The sequence below is a fragment of the Carcharodon carcharias genome, chromosome 3, assembly GCF_017639515.1.
Source record: "Carcharodon carcharias isolate sCarCar2 chromosome 3, sCarCar2.pri, whole genome shotgun sequence".
NCBI classification, from domain to species: domain Eukaryota; kingdom Metazoa; phylum Chordata; class Chondrichthyes; order Lamniformes; family Lamnidae; genus Carcharodon; species Carcharodon carcharias.
This window is the reverse complement of record NC_054469.1, coordinates 14,079,706-14,098,510: the sequence shown is the minus strand read 5'-3', so window position 1 is coordinate 14,098,510 and position 18,805 is coordinate 14,079,706. Positions and strand designations below refer to the sequence as shown.

At 47.3% G+C, this 18,805-nt stretch overlaps 1 protein-coding gene across 2 annotated transcripts; it reads right to left on the bottom strand.

Moving 5' to 3' along the window:
• Positions 1–730: 730 nt before the first annotated feature.
• gfus (GDP-L-fucose synthase) lies at positions 731–18,589 on the bottom strand. 2 transcript variants are annotated; one of them, XM_041183915.1, is made up of 11 exons: positions 18,515–18,589; positions 17,663–17,822; positions 16,367–16,481; positions 14,138–14,266; positions 11,114–11,187; positions 10,775–10,908; positions 10,081–10,145; positions 8,790–8,856; positions 7,185–7,264; positions 5,766–5,865; positions 731–3,212 (listed from the first exon to the last, which is right to left on the bottom strand). In XM_041183915.1, exons 2-11 carry the CDS (start codon positions 17,818–17,820, stop codon positions 3,157–3,159), a joined length of 978 nt encoding a protein of 325 aa, XP_041039849.1. In that variant the 5' UTR covers positions 17,821–17,822; positions 18,515–18,589; the 3' UTR covers positions 731–3,156. The 2 variants fall into 2 exon arrangements, with proteins under 2 accessions (XP_041039849.1, XP_041039850.1); XM_041183916.1 differs by having other exon boundaries at positions 17,663–17,860; positions 18,515–18,533.
• Between the last annotated feature and the right edge of the window lie 216 nt (positions 18,590–18,805).

Here is an 18,805-nt window from a genome sequence, read left to right as displayed (position 1 = left end):
ATTAGTTAGGTAGGTCAAGTGTTTCTCACGGGTTGGTGCAGACTCGATGGGCTGAAGGGCCTCTTCCGCATTCTGATTCTGTGAAGTCATTCGATTGATCCTGACAGTTCCTTCACAGGATTATGACCCAGCAACAAACTCTCTAACATCATTCTGGGTGTACCTGCATCATGGACTGCACCGCCTTCAAGGACAATTAGGGATGGGCATTAAATGCTGGCCTAGCCCATAATACCCACATCCCATGAATGAATATAAAAAGTTATAGGTTGCTCAATACTACTTCATTAATCTGTGCAAAGGCACTTTTCATTGCTGCAAGAAATGTCACAATAAAAAACTTTTGATCTCAGCCCCCATATTTTGTGAGGTGACTTTCCACTCTTGCCACAACAGTCTCAGTCCCTCTCACCTGCACACAGCACCACACTTAGGTGATATGACTAGACAAATCCTTATTCCTAACGGTAAAATCTGTAGAGTATAGAAGTGGAATGATCCAGCAGAGATCATTCACCCCATCAGGCCTTTCAGTGTAAGCTTATCCCATTAATCTTACTACACTACAATTTTTTCCACTTTCATAAGGTTTTAATTCTAGTTCATATAACTTCCAGTTTTAAGAGATTCCCCTCCCATCCCTGACCTCCCCATCCACCACCCCCTCTCTCCCCGCCCGCCACCACCCCCCCGCCCCCCCAAAAGAGGAAGTAAAGAGGAAAAAAACTGGTTTGATTTCAAACAGGTGTGCTTTTAATATTTAAATCACCTTTAAAAAATAAAATTACATATTTATTATTCACCAAAACTCATTCTCCCATTACACAACCAGAAGTTTAATTTTAAAAAAAACCACAACAGCTGCTAACAATTGCGAAAAGATCCTCCCTTTAAATTACAAATGAAGAATCCTGCATCTATTCCAACTGGCCTCTCGCAACCCACTCCTGTCTCTAACGGGAATGAGTGATGCAGGCTGTGCCCTCTCTCACCTTTCAGCTATGTGGTACTCAGGCTTTGTGCTGCTTGACCTGTGGTAAACTGGAAGAAGCTGAATGGTGCAATGTAACATAGGGTAGGGTAGGGCTGTGTGTTCACCAGATTAATCGCTGGGATAGCAGGATTATTTTATGAAGAGAGATTGAGGAGACTGGGTCTATATTTCCTAGTGTTTCAAAGAATGAGGAGTGACCACACAAACTTTGAACATGCTTACAGGGTCGACGTAGAGAAGATGGTTCCCCTGGCTGGTGAGCCTAAAGCCAGGCGACATAATCTCAGGATAAGGGGTAGGCCATTTAAGACTGAGATGAGGAGGAATTTCTTCACTCAGAGGGTGGTGAATCTTTGGAAATCTCTACCCCCGAGGGCTGTGGAAGCTCATTCATTCAGCATGTTCAAAACAGAAATCAATAAATTTTTAGGGACTAATTACATCAGGGGGTATGGAGATAGTGTGGGAAAGTGACATTGAGGTAGATGATCAGCCATGTTCTAATTGAATAGCAGAGCAGATTCAATGGGCTGAATGGACAACGTAGGAGCAGGAATAGGCCATATGGGGAGCCTCGGCACCAGGGTATAAGTGACAAAGGTCCCAGGGAATAGGTGGGAGAAGGTGCAGGAGACACATCAGAGGGTGAACACCTTCAGTAAACAAAAAAAAAATTCCAATGCCTCCTCTTCAACCCTGAAATAAAAAATACTTTCAATATTTTATGAGTTAGAGAGCTGCTACAAGAACTACTTTAAATTGAAGTGGGGAAACGTAGTGCTTTGCAACATTGCTGAAGCGAATTCACATTCCAACCACATTGCAATTGACAAAGATATGGGCATAGGACTCTGCTGTTGTGATAAAAAGGGCAGGTTTTAGCAAACTGAATGAGCAATGGTCAAGGGGGGGAGTTCTTGCTTTCTACCTGAGGTAAGACAATTGTGGACATAACCCACTGGGAGTTCACACAACCTACTCCAACTTGCTGGTAGCTGGTTCGCAGAACTAGTTTCGCAGCCCATCACACTACAGGGAGCTTGTAGACAGACCCTATTCTCATGGCTCCCATCCAGGTAGAAGCTTGCGCAGAAACCCTAATCCAACCTCTTTGGGGAAACCCATGCTCTACTCACCCCAACCAAGTTACAAATGTAAAAGTGCTGTTTAAAATTTAAAACAAAAAGATCAAGTCTCACAAACAATTGACAGGAATTCCACTCGACCTGTAAAATAACCAGACTTCCCTCAAAAATAGGTCAGACAACCCACTGTACAGTGATTGAAACTGTATTCATCCCCATTGAAAACATCACATTCAAGGACTGCAACACACCATAGTGTCATTTTCCATTTTATATTTTCTTTAATATTCACCATATCTGTTTTACCATTAACAGGAACTTTCAAACCTCAGCCAGACACAAAATATTTTACAACAATGAGTGTAGTGTGGGGAGATTGCCTGGATGAAGGAACTACCTAAAGATGTTCACCAAGGGAGAAGATCTGCACAGGTCACTAGATGAAACACTGATATCACACCAAATTGTCCAGATAGATCCCAGCCCAGCAGACCTCTCCAACACAACCAGGCTTGGTGTTCCTCACATAAGTGCAGTTGAACATCCAATGGCACTCCATATTTTGTACAAGGTAAGGTGGGACTTGCTGTACCCATGAAACCACCTGGATAAATCTTCACTGACACAGCTACAAGGAGGCAATCAGGAAATGTAGGGGGAGGGGGGGGGGAGAGGAAGTTGAAACAGAAATGGGAGTAAGGTTTTTTTTGATTGACACTGATAACCTGAGTAAATTAATCACAGATAAACCTGCAGCCAACTTCCTCTCAGACATATACAACGGCAGCGAAATGGAGGAGGAGGAGGCTTCCTAAACGACCTTAGAGGTTGGTGCTGTGCTGGCTTGCTGGGATCAACACAGCAAGCCCCTGCTGCAGTCAGACATTGAGCTGAAAGAGGCTGCAGCAGCAGCAGGGAGTCTGGACAACTGTAGAGAGTCAGGATGTGGGTTCGGCTCCTCCCTTTGAATTAAACCCATAGCTACATTATATAATCGATTTCTACTTCCAACCCAACAATCACTGTGTTCCACTATGGGCAGTTGCCCCACAGACTGACCGACTGCCCTCCGCTCCCTCATTTCCTTGCCAGGTCATAATTGGCTGCGAACCAATCACAGGTCTCCTTGACAGCTGAAACAAATTAAAACCTGTTGTTACTTGCTCTTATTTTCAAAAAGCATGTTCACAATTTGTTTCTTTTTGGGGAGAAATAAGATATTAAAAATATATATATATGTATGTGTATATATATATATATATATATATATATATATATATATCAACTAGTAAAATTGCAGTTTTAAATACACACAAAACAAAACAAGAGGGCAGCATTCAGCCCTAATCTTCTGAACCACTTTTCATCTCCCAGAATCATGTGTAAACCTGACTGGAGTGATACATTAGTGAACCCAGTTGGGTTTTTTTCGGATAATCCTGCCGTTTTCGTGACCATTTTTAACCTTTTCCCCTTCTGAGGCCAGCTGAGAAATGACAACATTCTTTGATGCTAATTTTACCAATGACCAGATTTCACTGAATTGTGTTTTACGATGTGCAAGGCACGGTGGATTTTTGAAATTGCCACCCTTAAGAATACTTATTCCAAACTGATCCAGCAGGTGGCAGGCTAGTCCAATAAACACCAACTGGTACAATAGTAAAACAAAAACAGAATTACCTGGAAAAACTCAACAGGTCTGGCAGCATCGGCGAAGAAGAGTTTATAGGTGTGGGCGAGGAACTGTGGTTGAAGCCCAAGATCAACCATGATCATATCGAATGACGGAGCAGGCTCGAAGGGCCATGTGGTCTACTCCTGCTCCTATCTCTTATGTTCTTATTTATTTAATTAACCGCATTCAAGTTCCGGTGTTGCGCTGGTAGGATTTAAACTCATGACTCTGGACCATTAATCCAGACCTTGCGATTACTAGTCCAGTAACATGTACAAATGTACATCTGTCTATCTGCCTCAGGCTTAAACATCTTCAATGACGGAGGATCCCCAAGCCTCTGGGATAGAGAATTCCAAAGATTCACAACCCTTTGAGTGAAATCTGGAATATAAAGCTAGTCTCAGTAATAGTAACCATGAAACTATCAGATTGTCATAACAGCCCATCTGGTTCACTAATGCTCTTTAGGGAGGGAAGTCTGCCATCCTTGCCCAGTCCGGCCTACATGTGACTCCAGGCCCACAGCAATGTGGTTGACTCTTAAATGCCCTTTGAAATGGACTCAAGCCCCACTCACTTGTTAAGGTGGCAGCTCACCACCTACTCAAGGGGAATTAAGGACAGGTAATAAACTTGCCAGTGATGCCCACCATCCTGTGAATGAAACAAAAACGGCAGGGAGTAGTGTGTGCGACAGGCAGCCCTCAGTGAGCCAGAACTAGGCCACCCACAGTGACAGAAATGGCACTTCAACAAAAAACAGTAAGTCAGCAAAACAATCGGTATCACCAGATTGAAACATCCATTTGGGAACGTAGTGCATTTAAACTAAACCCATCCTCTTAGTTAGTTAGTCCTTGTTAGTAAGTGTGCTTTAATACAGTGTTTAATATCTGATGCTGGTTAGTAATTCTTCAAATTCATGGAAGTCTAGAGAAGTTGAAGGATTTGCACCTTCCTCTTGAACATGCCAACTCAGGCTGCAGCCCCACTGGTCACAAGCTTCACTGGCAGTTTGGCCATTCTGCATGCATGACACCAGACAGCGAGCAGCGCTAGGCTATTCAACTATGGCAGCATCACTTCAGCCACACCAGCAATCACTGGGTAACTATCAGCAACAGGAACACCAACTGGGTTTTTCCTTCCCTGACATCAGTGGAATTGAGGCCAATTAAAAAAGTATTCTACCCTCACCCTCCAACAGGGCAGACATCAGCTAACTACATTCAATGGTATTACCATCAATCCCCCACTGTAAACATCCTGGGGGGGTTACCATTGACCAGGACCTGAACTGGACCAGCCATATTAATACTGTCTACAAGGACAGGCCAGAGGCTAGGAATCCTGCAGGGAGTAACTTACCTCCTGACACAAGTCAGGGGTGTGATGGAATACTCCCCATTGGCCTGGCTGAGTGCAGCTCCAACAACACTGAAGAAGCTTGATACTGTCCAGGACAAAGCAGTCACGTGAATGGCACCCCATCCACAAACATTCACTCTCTCCACCACTGACACACAGTAGCAGCAGTGTGTACCACCACAGGAACTCACCAAGGCTCCTTAAAGAGCACCTTCCAAACCCATGACTTTTACTATCTAGAAAGACAAGGACAGCAGATAGATGGGAACACCACCACCTGGAAGTTCCCCTCCAAGCCACACCTCATCCTGACTTGGTAATATATCGCCGTTCTGTCACTGTCGCTGGGTCAAAATTCTGGAACTCCCTCCCTAACAGCAGTGTGTGTGTACCGACACCACATGGACTGCAGCGGTTCAAGGAGGCAGCTCACCACCACCTTCTCAAGGGCAACTAGGGATGGGCAATAAATGCTGGCCCAGCCAGTGATGCTCACATCACATGAATGATTTTTTAAAAATGTATGAAGTTGTCTACAGGAAGGTGGGTGTTAGTACTGTGCTGCTTTATTGTAACTTCCAGGTTTATGGATGAGACATGAATGGGAGGTTGGAGTGTGTAAGACATTGAGACTCACCTTGGCTGAAGGGGGTGAATTTGAAGTCTGGCAGGTATTTCCTCAACTTGCTGTTACTGGCCGTCTTCTTGAACTGCCCATCAGATTTGCTTGTGTCAAACTTGATGCTCATAATTAAGGAAAGAGAGAGTGGGATGGGAAGGGAAAAAAGAGAAAGCATGTGGCACATCCTTGGCTGCAGACGGCTTTAGTGCCACTATCCTAATGGATACCAGCCAAACACACACACACACACACACACACACACACACACAGGGGTTAATAGTCCCCTCCGGGGTACAGATCCACCAGCATAATGCACCTTCAATTACCTCAATCAACTGCCAACCAGCAATCCAAACCTAGCCAGTGAAATGTGGCAAGCTGATCGACTGTGGAAGTGTGTCACAGGCAAGCGTCATTCAATCAACCCAGGCCTGGAACTATGGTTGCCAACCTTTCAAGAATTGAGGGTTAATCTTCTGGACACTGTGGTGGGCGACACTCAGGAGAAAAATCACGAGGCCACTAAAACAAAAACGTCAGTTGGTAGTATAGAACTTGAATATTATTGAAAAGGGGGGCATGATGCTGAAACTTTTCCTCTTGCACTCATCAGGACAAATGCAAGAATACAAAATTTCAAACAATCACAACAATTTATACTACAGGAGAAAGGAATGCTGATTGGTTGGCAAGTCAACTCTGATTGGCTGGAACAGTGACATGGAGAAAACAATGGGGAAGTAGAGACTCCCCAAGCTCCCGGGTAACTCAAAAAAGGTGCAAGGCTTGAACATATTCCTTTTGTTTCCAGAGAATGGGTCCCTGAGTATGAAAGCATGGAGCTTCTAGCAACTGTAAATGAGCCATGTTACTAATTATCTTAAATTGGTTGTTAGTGTAGTTATTAACACGCTCAGGATTGTTCAGCAAGTGCTGCCCAATCACAGAATCACATCTAACACCAGACATTTAGTTTTGGGTTTTGCATGTACGGGCTGGTTGTGTACGGTCTGTGCTCTGCCTGTTACCATCAGCCAAAGGAACATGCCGTTTGACTGATAACAACAAATTCTTGAACAGTTTTTTTTGGGGAGAACAGGTTGTTTGACAGATACTCCAGAACCATCCAATCAGGTAATGAAATCTTTGTTTTCGAATTGGTTGAGGGAAGACACAGCATTACAAGCATTGACATGTCAGACAGCCAATGATGGGAGTGTGGGGGCGGGGTTACTGGAGGCAGGAAGTTGTGATAAAATCTCCAGGAATATATCCAAGCAGGAGGCAACACAACCTCTATCACACAAACACAACAGGGCGTCACTATTAGGAACTGCAGCTCTGGCTGAGTCCCAGTGACCCAACGAGGAAGTTCCTGGAGCCGGGAACTCTGGTAAGGAGTATTATACAGGCAGTCATATATGTGAAGGATACAATGACCTCCCCTTTGAACCCCATGGCTGCCACAATGCTCTCAGCTGCCTCTTTAATAGACACTTCATCTTCCTCTCCCACTGAGGACAGAAACACAGGAACATTATCCTCACAGTAACCAGCAACAAACACCATCCGAGAACCTACCTACTACCCAACACCAACTTACAGCACTGAGCCCTCTTCAAACACTGCCCACAGAATCACAGAATTGTTACAGTACAGACAGAGGCCACTTGGCCCATTGTGTCTGCACTGGCTCTCTGAATGACCAATTCCCTTAGTGCCATTCTCCCATCTTCTGTCCTGCACGTTCTTCCTTTTCAGATACTTATCCAATTCCCTTTTGAATACTTCAGTTGAACCTGACGTTCAGGCAGCACATGCCAGATCTTAACCACTCGCTGCATGAAAAAGTTTTTTTAGACAAAGGAGGAGAGGAGCCACAAAGGCTTTCACCAAAATGAGGTGGAAACAGCCCCCAACACCCAGTTTTAGCAGCAAAATTGAGGTACAGCACGGGATTAAAGTAAATCTCCCTCTACACTGTCCCCATCAAACACTCCCAGGACAGGTACAGCACGGGGTCAGATACAGAGTAAAGCTCCCTCTGCACTGTCCCCATCAAACACTCCCAGGACAGGTACAGCACGGGGTTAGATAGAGAGTAAAGCTCCCTCTACACTGTCCCCATCAAACACTCCCAGGACAGGTACAGCACGGGGTTAGATAGAGAGTAAAGCTCCCTCTACACTGTCCCCATCAAACACTCCCAGGACAGGTACAGCACGGGGTTAGATAGAGAGTAAAGCTCCCTCTACACTGTCCCCATCAAACACTCCCAGGACAGGTACAGCACGGGGTTAGGTACAGAGTAAAGCTCCCTCTACATTGTCCCCATCAAACACTCCCAGGACAGGTAGAGCATGGGGTTAGGTACAGAGTAAAGCTCCCTCCACACCATCCCCATCAAACACTCCCAGGACAGGTACAGCATGGGGTTAGATACAGGGTAAACACCTCCCTCAGTCTTGCCCCAACAATGTGCCTTGGTCTAAAATTCAGGATGGATTTTCCTAATGGGGTTCCATGGATTTAAAAATGTTCAGTCCAATGGATCAAGGGCAGCATCAAAGTGAGACCTGAGAAGCTGACATACAGCAGCAGGAGCTGGACTCCCAAATTACCTTCACACAACATCCTTAGTCTGTATGGAGACAGGAATTTCAACTCAACATCTTGGAATGGATTTGAATGAACCCAGCTTTCCCCCCCATCATCTCCCCAATACTCTTTACCCTCCTAAATAAGACCTTTGCTGGGTAAAGCATCATCCCTCCATCCATTACCTGTTCTCTAACACACACCAAGCGCCAAGAGACTATTCAACTGTGGAAAGCATCACGACTGATCCTAAGCCAATAGGTGCAACGCAGATATTCACAGATATCTGGAGCTGGTAGTGCGGGGGGTGGGGGTGAAGATAGCTCGGAGAGCTTTTAACTCACTATGACTTGCTTTCTTCCTCAAAACAATTGGCATTTATACATTGCCTCTGATGCAGTAAAGCAGCTGAAAGGGTGTGATCAGACAAACCATTCTCACCTGAGAGGATGATGGGTTCAATCTCTTTATATTCTCTCAAAACCCAGATGAAGAGACGGGCCAGATCCTGGAAAATGAAGTCACTGTCATCAAACCCAGTCATCAAGTATTGCATTTGCCGTGTTTTGGCTGTCCCCTGTTTATACAGACCTACAAACCCCACACACTGGCGATGCGATAGCGCAATCCACGGACCACCATCCATGAACTCCATCAGTGTGGCACCTTGATCACCCTACCCTGCCCTCCAATCAGGAAAGAGGACCCGCAAGATGTGGTAACCTAGACCCTCAGAGGAACATTTCACTCCCAGTGAGCAGACGGAGACAGGTTCAACCCTATCCGAGGGAATCGCCTTCAATTAAGAGGCCACCACACAACTTAAAACAAAGTCGTTGAATATTAGAAAGCTTCTTTCGACTGGACCAGTTCCAGATTGGGACAGACATTGCAGGAGGTAAGAATCTTCACAGAGAACACACATTCCCTGTGACCTCCTGAACTGGTTGTCCTATGTGGAAAGGTCGGACTGCCTAGCCTTGTATCTACTGGAGTTCAGAAGAGTGAGAGGCGACTTGATTGAAGCATTCAAGGTCCTGAGGGGACTTGACAGGATGGATGTGGAGAGGATGTTTCCTCTTGTGGGAGAATCTAGAACTTGGGGGTCACTGTTGAAAAATAAGGGGTCCCCCATTTAGTGCAGAGACGAGAGGAATGTTTTTCTCTCAGAGGGTTGTGAGACTTTGAAATTCTCTTCCTCCAAAGGTGTCGCGCCCAAGTCCTTGAATACCTTTAAGGCAGAGGTAGATAGATTCTTGATAAGCAAGGGGGTGAAAGGTTATCGGGGGGTGGGGGGCATGGCTAGGTAGGAATATGAGATTAAAATCAGATCAGCCGTGATCTTATCAAATGGCAGAGCAGGCTCGAGGGGCCGAGTGGCCTACTCCTGCTCCTAATTTGTTCACCTGAGGGCACCTTGGAGAGGAACTTTGTCCAAGTATTTTCAGCCATATTTAGGGGAGTAGAGGTGCGGAGACATGGGGGGCTTGCCGGGTGAGGTGGGGGTCGGGGGGGGGAGGGTGAAACGTCCAGCCTGGATGTTACACCCAGTCAGAGGTTGCAGACATGCAGTCAGCAGCTAGGGCTGGAGGCAGATTCGAGAGTCCCAGATGAACAATGGCCAGGGGTCCACCTCCCTCCACCAACACTCTTTTCCTTCATGGAATCTGCTTGAAGAGTTAGTCGCATCACAGAAACAAACCGAACTCCAAACGTTGACCCGGAAACGTACCAGAGAGTATATGAACTGCCTCCTGGGTTTCCCTGATCCCCACACCACCAGTGATGTGCCATTTCCTGGGGGTAGCAATGAAATGAAACAGAAAGAGGTCAGTAACTTAGCTTCAACCCTCTTCTGTTTCTGAGCGGAAGTGCATCCTACTCAAATGACCTCAAAGAGGGAGTGCAGTTCCGTTCATCTATCAACGCTGCACCCCCCCCCCCCCCCCCCCCCCCCCCCCCCAAACCCTGCCCATACCCCTTCCTCAGAGAGCAGCACGTGTACACCATCTACAAGATGCACTGCAGGAAGTCACCGAGCCTCCTTAGACAGCACCTTCCAAACCCCCGACCACTACCACCTAGAAGGACAAGGGCAGCAGATAGATGGGCAGCAGATGTATGGGAACACCCCCACCTGGAAGTTCCCCTCCAAGCCACTCACCATCCTGACTTGGAAATATATCGCCGTTCCTTCACTGTCACTGGGTTAAAATCCTGGAACTCCCTCCCTAACAGCACTGTGGGTGTACCTACACCACATGGACTGCAGCGGCTCAAGGCGGCGGCTCACCACCACATTCTCAAGGGGCAACTAGGGATGGGCAATGACAGCGAAGCCCACAACCCGTGAATGATTTTTTTTAAAAAAAATGTTACAATTTAACGTGGTCACTCGACAAAGAAGTAAGAATGGGAGACTCAACTCTGTGCGAGGTAAGTCTTGTGAATCAGTCCTGGCAAAACATGCCCGTCCTCGATATTAAAATTGTCGTACATTCCGAAGACGTTGGTGGGAATCACAGCTGTAAACATCCGGTTGTGTTGTTCAAAGTAAGCCCTGGAACAGAGAAGGAGTGAGGTCAGTGGCAATCCACACCCGAGTTAAGGCAAACTCCACCTTTAGCCCTGTGGGGTTGGGTGGCTTATTAAATGCCAGCATCCGTTACAGGAGGAAGAGGGGGAGGCAAAGGGGAAAAGATATGAGGCAGAAAAGAGGATAGGGAGATGAGGTAAATGAAGTACAAACAGAAAAGGATGCTCACCGGTTCTGAATGTCAATCATTCGCTTTGCATACGAATATCCAAAGTTTGAACTGTGTGGGGGCCCACTGTGGATCTACAAGGAACACAGAGGTTTTTTTTAAAAAATATATTAAATTGCTATTCTCCTTTCGACTCCAAATCCTGGACGGCATTGTCAGCAGGATTCTGTCTCTCGTTGTAGTCATTTGTCAGCTCGCTCCTGCCTGCAGCACGGCTAGCTACAATCTGAACGTGGCGCAGCGAGCAGAGATAAGCCGGTGTCTGGAATGCAGCTTTGTGAACAGCCTCGAGATAGAATCACAGAATTGTTACAATTTCAAAAGTCTGAACAACACGTTAAGTTGTTGCTATGCAGCGGCTGTGCGTGAGTGGTACTTCCCACTAAACAGGATGCTGCCGGCAATCTAAAAGTGAAGTTTTGCCTACCATAAGATTGAGCAACGTCATGTATGAATTTCAGTGCCGGTGTGTGGGCTGTACATCGTAATGACTGGCTGATCAAATCAAACAAGAAGTTTCTTGGGTTATTTACAAAAGGCAGGGTACAGACTGTATTCAGCCAGCCCGCACTTGCAAAACCCAAAACAAAATGGCTGTTAGATGTGATTCCACGATTAGGCAGCACTTGCTGAACAATCCCGAGCACGCTAATAGCTACACTAACAACCAATTTAAGATCATCAGTCGAGCTCGTTACATGGCTCATTTATGCCTGCTAGAAGCGACATACATTCATAAGCAGAGGCACGTTCTCGGCAAACTAAAGGAAGATGTTCAAGCTTTGCACCTTTTTTGAATTACCCGGGAACCTGAGGAGCCTATAGTTCCCTGTTTTCTCCATGTCAACCAGAGCCAGAGTCGACTTGCCCACCAATCAGCACCCTTTTCTCCTGTAGTATAAACTGCTGTGATCGTTTGAAATTTGCCATTCATGTGTTTCTCCTGCCGGGTGCAAAATGAAAAGCCTCATGGCTCTGACTTCAGCAACACATTTATTAAGTCTCCCCTTAACCTTCTCTGCGCCACTGGAGAATAATCTCAGCTTCACCAGTCTCTCCACACAAGATGTGCATAATTTTTTTTTATTTATTATTTGTTCATGGGATGTGGGCATCACTGGCTAGGTTAGCATTTATTGCCTATCCATAATTGCCCTTGTTCAGAGGGCATTTAAGAGTCAACCACATTGCTGTGGGTCTGGAGTCACATGTTGGTCAGACCAGATTTCCTTCCTTAAAGGGCATTAGTGAATCAGATGGGTTTTTGTGACAAATCGACAATGATTTCACGATCAGCAGACTTTTAATTCCAGATTTTTATTGATTCAAATTTCACCATCTGCCGTGGTGGGATTCAATCCCAGGTCCCCAGAGCATCGCCCTGGGTCTCTGTAATACTAGTCGAGTGACAACACCACTAATGCCACCATCTCCTCAAATCCCAAAGTCTCACGTGTAAATCCTGCACAGGGGACATTCATACTCAAGCCACTGCCCTCTCTGAAATTCTTCACCCCCAAATCTGCGCGTTACTGTACCCGGAACACAATATGAACCTGTAAACTGCCACCTGATGGAACGAGATTGATTCCCAGGATGAGTGGTGTTGTACCTAGGCGGAGTGGAGTGCTAGAGTAAAATGGGTCTAAAGTCACTGGAGTTTAGGATAATGGGAGGTAATTTCATTCAAGTTCTGAGGGGACTTGACAGAGTAGACACGGGTCGTTTCCTCTGGCTGGGGTTTCTAGAACGAGGGGTTAGTGCCTTCGAATAAGGGGTTGGTGGTGAATCTCTGGAATTCCCTACCGCAGAGAGCTGTGAATGCTCAGTCATTAAGTATATTTAAGATCGAGATTGATAGGTTTTTTTTGAGTACTAAGAGAATTAAATTATATGTGGATTGTACAGGAAGGTGGAGTTGATGTAGATGATCAGTCATGATCCTATTGAATAGCGGAGCAAGCTTGATGGGCTGAATTTCTTGTATTATTACAGAACTGGAAAATGTCCCCAGCCTTTCCCTCCCTGGAGATATGACTCCTTGCAGTGATTTTTAAAATGTATTCATTCATGGGATGTGGGCATCGCAGGCAAGACCAGCATTTGTTGCCCATCCCTAATTGCCCTTGAATTGAATGGTTCGCTAGGCCATTGCAAAGGACAGTTAAGAGTCAACCACATTGCAGTTGGTCTGGAGTCACATGTAGGCCAGACCAGGTAAGGACAGCAGATTCCCTTCCCTAAAGGCAATCAGTTGTTACAAAACCCATCTAGTTCATTAAGGTCCATGATAGTTGTCATGGTCACCATTGCTGAGGCTAGCTTTATATTCCAGCTTTTATTAAATGAATTTAAATTCCCCCAGCGGCCGTGGTGGGATTTGATCCTATGCCCCAAGAGCATTAGCCTGGGCCTCTGGATTACTAGTTCAGTGATATCGCTCTCATGGCTGTCAGGAGATCACTGGGATCTCAGCCAAAAGGGGGCAGCCGCAGGCGTGGGCTTGGCAGAGAAACACCCGGCCCTCCCATCTCCTCAAGCTCCTAAATAATCGCCTCACGGAACACATGCGTGAGGGTTAAATCGACTTTCACGTTACTGCCAGAAAGTTATAAAAACTCAACAAGTCCCCCTAACGTTTTTCAGGGAAGGAAATCTCCTCCTTACCTGGTCTGGCCAATATGTGACTCCAGTCTGATACTTAAAGGCCTCAGAGGAAACCATGGCCAGAAACTAACATTGGAATTTCCAAAAATAAACCGCACACCTCACAGAGAAGCTGTTTGATTTCGAATTTAAATGCCAATTAGGCAGTAGTGTTGGATCAGTCTTTTCGGGCTATGGAGGAGGCCATTCAGCCCCTCAAGCCGCTTCTGCCATTCAATCAGATCATGGCTGATCTGTATCTTAATTCTACTTACCCACCTTTGAGGCATGTCATTAGGAGGGGGGAAAGGAGAAAACGGGGGAAAATGAGGGGGAAGACGATAGGGGAGGAAGAGGAGGAACAGGGAGAGGTCTCACCATTGTTTCATCAATAGGGTAGGTTGTCTTGTCTGGGAAGATGCAGGTGGAGAGGCAGGAGATGACCTTTGTGACCCCAAGCTCGTGGGCCGAGTGCAGCACATTGTCATTAATGTGAACATTCTTTCTCTGTGAAAAGAAAACACAAAAATCACAAACAGGATAATCAGCAACCACCTGAACCGACTACCTCCGAACTCCCCGTCTCTCCCTCACTGATTCCCTCCTGACAGCATCGAGTACCGATTATCTCCGAACTTGCTGTCTCTCCCTCACTGATTCCTCCTGACAGTATTTTTAAAAATTCCTTCACGGGATGTGAGCTTCGCTGGCTGGGTCAGCATTTAGTGCCCATCCCTAGTTGCCCTTGAGAAGAAGGTGGTGAGCTGCCTTCTTAAACCACTGCAGTCCATGTGGTGTAGGTACAACTAAAGTGCTGTTAGGAAGGGAGTTCCAAGATTGTGACCCAGCGACAGTGAAGGAACAGCGATATATTTCCAAGTGAGGATGATGAGTGAGTTGGAGGGAAACTCCAGGTGGTGGTGATCCCATTTATCTGCTGCCCTTGTCCTTCTAGGTGGTTGTGGTCGTGGGTTTGGAAGGTGCTGTCTAAGGAGCCTTGGAGAATTCCTGCAGTGCATCTTGTAGATGGTACACACTGTTGCTGCTGTGCGTCAGTGGTGGAGGGAGTGAATGTTTGTGGGGGTGGTGTCAATCAAGCAGGCTGCTTTGTCCTGGATGGTGTCCAGCTTGTTCAGTGTTGTGGGAGCTGCACTCATTCAGGCAAGTGGGGAGTATTCCATCACATTCCTGACTTGTGCTTTGTAGATGGTGGACAGGCTATGGGGAGTCAGGAAGTGAGTTACTCATCACAGGATTCCTAGTCTCTGACCTGCTCTTGTAGCCACAGTATTTATATGGCTAGTCCAGTTTAGTTTCTGGTCAATGGTAACCCTCAGGATGTTGATAATGGGGGATTCAGTGATGGTAATGCCATTGAACATCAAGGGGCAATGGTTGGATTCTCTCTTGTTGGAGATGGTCATTGCCTGACACTTGTGTGGCACGAATGTTACTTGCCACTTGTCAGCCGAAGCCTGGATATTGTCCAGGTCTTGCTGCTTTTGGACATGGACTGCTTCAGTATCTGAGGAGTTGCAAATGGTGCTGAACATTGTGCAATCATCAGCAAACATCCTTACTTCTGGCCTCATGATGGAAGGAAGGTCATTGATGAATCAGCTGAAGATGGTTGGGTCTTGGATACTACCCTGAGGAACTGCTGCGGTGACGTCCTGGAGCTGAGATGAGTGAACTCCAGCAACCACAACCATCTTCCTTTGTGGTAGGTATGACTCAAACTAGCGGAGAGTTTTCCCCCTGATTCCCAGTGACTTCAGTTTTGCTAGGATAAAAGGAAAATACTGGAGATGGTCGAAATCCGAAAGAGAAACAAAAATAGGTGGGAAAACTCAACACACACACACTGCAGAGGAGAGAGACACAGTCACTGCGAACACACACACACGAACACGCACGCACGCACACGCACACACACACACACAGTAAAAGCCCAGGCCAGTCTTGCAGCAACTACACCCCACCCCCCCCAGCCCAGTCCCAACTGCATTCCAGTCAGGGTGGCTCAGTCAATGATACAATAGTACACCACAGGAGGAGACCAATCAGCCCATCAGTCTGTGCTGGCTCTTTTGAAGAGCAATCCACTCTTATCCCATATCCCTGCAATTTTTTTTCCCCTTCAAGTGTTTATCCAATTCCCTTTTAAAAGCTTCTATTAAATCTGTATCCACCACACGGTCAGGCAGTGCATTCCAAACCACTGAGTGTGTTTAAAAAAAAAAATTTCCTCAGATTGGCAGAAGAGCCAGAGACGATCACTTTAAATCTGGTCCCTCTGTTTATCGACCTTTCAGCCAATAGGAAACCCTTTCTCTTTATTTATCCTATCTAAACTCTTCACGATTTTAAACCCCTCTATCAAATCTCCCCTGAATTTTCTCTGTCCCAGCTTCTCCAGTTTCTCCGTGTAACTGTAAGCCCTCATTCCTGGGACCATTCTCGTAAATCTCTTCTGTACCTCCTCCAAAGCCTTCACATCCTCCCTAAAGTGTGGCGCCAGGACTTGGGACACAAATACTCCAAGGTGGGGGCCCAAAGGAAATTAATTTCCACGCGATTGTTTGCTATCCACACACCGTCACTCACCCAGAAATCCAGGTTGTATTTCATGTTCCGGAAGAGTCCGCCCACCATGGCTGCCAGGTGAATGACATGGGTGGGTTGGTGTCTGTTGAATAAGGCCCTGGTTTCTGCAGCATTCCTGACCGGCAAACAAAAAGGTTTTACATTTCCACAGCACCTCCCACCACCTCCACATGTCCTAAAGCACTTCGAAACAAGACGCACTTCACTGTAACGGGCAGGTATTTCACAGCCAATGTGGGAAATGCGGCAGCCAATTTCTGCACAGCAAGATCCCACATGCAGCACTGTGGGATCGCCAACAATTATTTTAAAGTGATGTTGGTTGAGGGGTTACTATTGGCCAGGACACTGGGGAGAACTTCCCCTCCTTGTCATTGACCAGTGCCATAAGGTCTTTTATGTCCACCTGAGGGGGCAGACGTGGCCTTGGTGAAACATCTCGACTCAGATAGCACAGTGCTCCCTCAGCCAGAGAGAACGCACAAATCCCCAGCAAATAGCTACCCCACTCTTCAAGCACCACCTGCCCTGCATGTGGCAGAGTCTGCAGATCTCACATTGGACTCATCAGCCAACTCAGAACCCATCGAACCGGAGTTGAAGTAAGTCACCTTCACACCTCCGACAGCGCGGCACTCCCTCAGTACCGACCATCCGACAGCGCGGCACTCCCTCAGTACCGACCCTCCGACAGCGCGGCACTCCCTCAGTACCGACCCTCCGACAGCGCGGCACTCCCTCAGTACCGACCCTCCGACAGCGCGGCACTCCCTCAGTACCGACCCTCCGACAGCGCGGCACTCCCTCAGTACCGACCCTCCGACAGCGCGGCACTCCCTCAGTACCGACCATCCGACAGCGCGGCACTCCCTCAGTACCGACCCTCCGACAGCGCGGCACTCCCTCAGTACCGACCCTCCGACAGCGCGGCACTCCCTCAGTACCGACCCTCCGACAGCGCGGCACTCCCTCAGTACCGACCCTCCGACAGCGCGGCATTCCCTCAGTACCGACCCTCCGACAGCGCGGCACTCCCTCAGTACTGACCCTCTGACAGTGCGGCACTCCCTCAGTACTGACCCTCTGACAGTGCGGCACTCCCTCAGTACTGACCCTCTGACAGCGCGGCACTCCCTCAGTACTGCATTGTAGAGTAGAAGGGACAGTTTGTTCTGTTGGCCCCACAGACCATGTTATCACACGGAAGGAGGCCATTCGCCCTTTGGCCTCTTCCACCATTCAATGGTTGGTTTGTAGCCGAACTCCATTTAATCACCTTTCCACAAAGGGACTCACGTTAAATCAGCATCTTTTGAAGACAGGAAGATCCACTCCTCATCCGCCTGCCCCTCACCCTCCTTCACCACCTGCTCGATGGCTCTGCCGACCAACCCCGAGCCTCCGGTCACCAGGATCCGCTTGTTCTTGGTCCCCTTCCTCTCTCCGTCTGCCATCTCTGCAATTTTCCAAATACAGGACAGGGCAAGCTCAGACCTGCACAGATCATTGACAACTTAAACAGACCTGCATTCCTACAGCACCTTTTATCACCCCATGACACCCCAAAATCTTTCCAACCAATGAAGAGCAGTCACCGTTGTAATGTGGGGAATGCAGCAGCCAATTTGTGCACAGCAAGATCCCACAATCAGCAATGTGATAATGCCCAGAGAATTTATTTTTGTGTCATTGGTCAGGGGTAAATATTGGCCAGGACACCGAGGAGGTCTCTCCACTTAGTGAACAATGCAGCCACTTCCACAGGAGGAGGCAGTGCAGACCAGACCTCATTTCATGTCTCAGCTGAAAAAAACAGGCCCTCTGACAGTCCAGCACTCCCTCAACCCATCCCAGTCAGAAAGCCCCCCCGCCCCCACCCAAGTCTGACAGTTTCAACAACTCTCCAGCCTCCTCATCCTTCCCTTCCTCATTCCTCCTTTCCTCCCTCTTTCCCCTTCCTCATAGCTCCCTCACTGCCTTCTCATCCCACCCTCATCTCCTCCTCATCCCATCTCCTCCTTATCCCACCCTAATTTCTCCCCTCATCCCTCCCTCATTCATTCCCCCTCCTCATCCCTCATCCCCCTCCTCATTCCTCCTCCTCATCCCTCCATCCCTCATTTCCTCATTCCCCTCCCTCCATCGCACCCAAACTCGCAGGTTTTCTTTCTCTTCCTTGATTCCAGCGTGTCCCGGATGCACCTCTGGGGTCAGAGGTTGAAGTCGGACTGCGCCGGCGCGGGAGGAAACCACACATACGCGCCCTTCGCATAGCCTCCTGGGAGTTGTAGTTTTCTGTTTGGAAACTGACCAATAGGATCTAAAACAAAAACAGAATTACCTGGAAAAACTCAGCAGGTCTGGCAGCATCGGCGGAGAAGAAAAGAGTTGACGTTTCGAGTCCTCATGACCCTTCGACAGAACTTGAGTTCGAGTCCA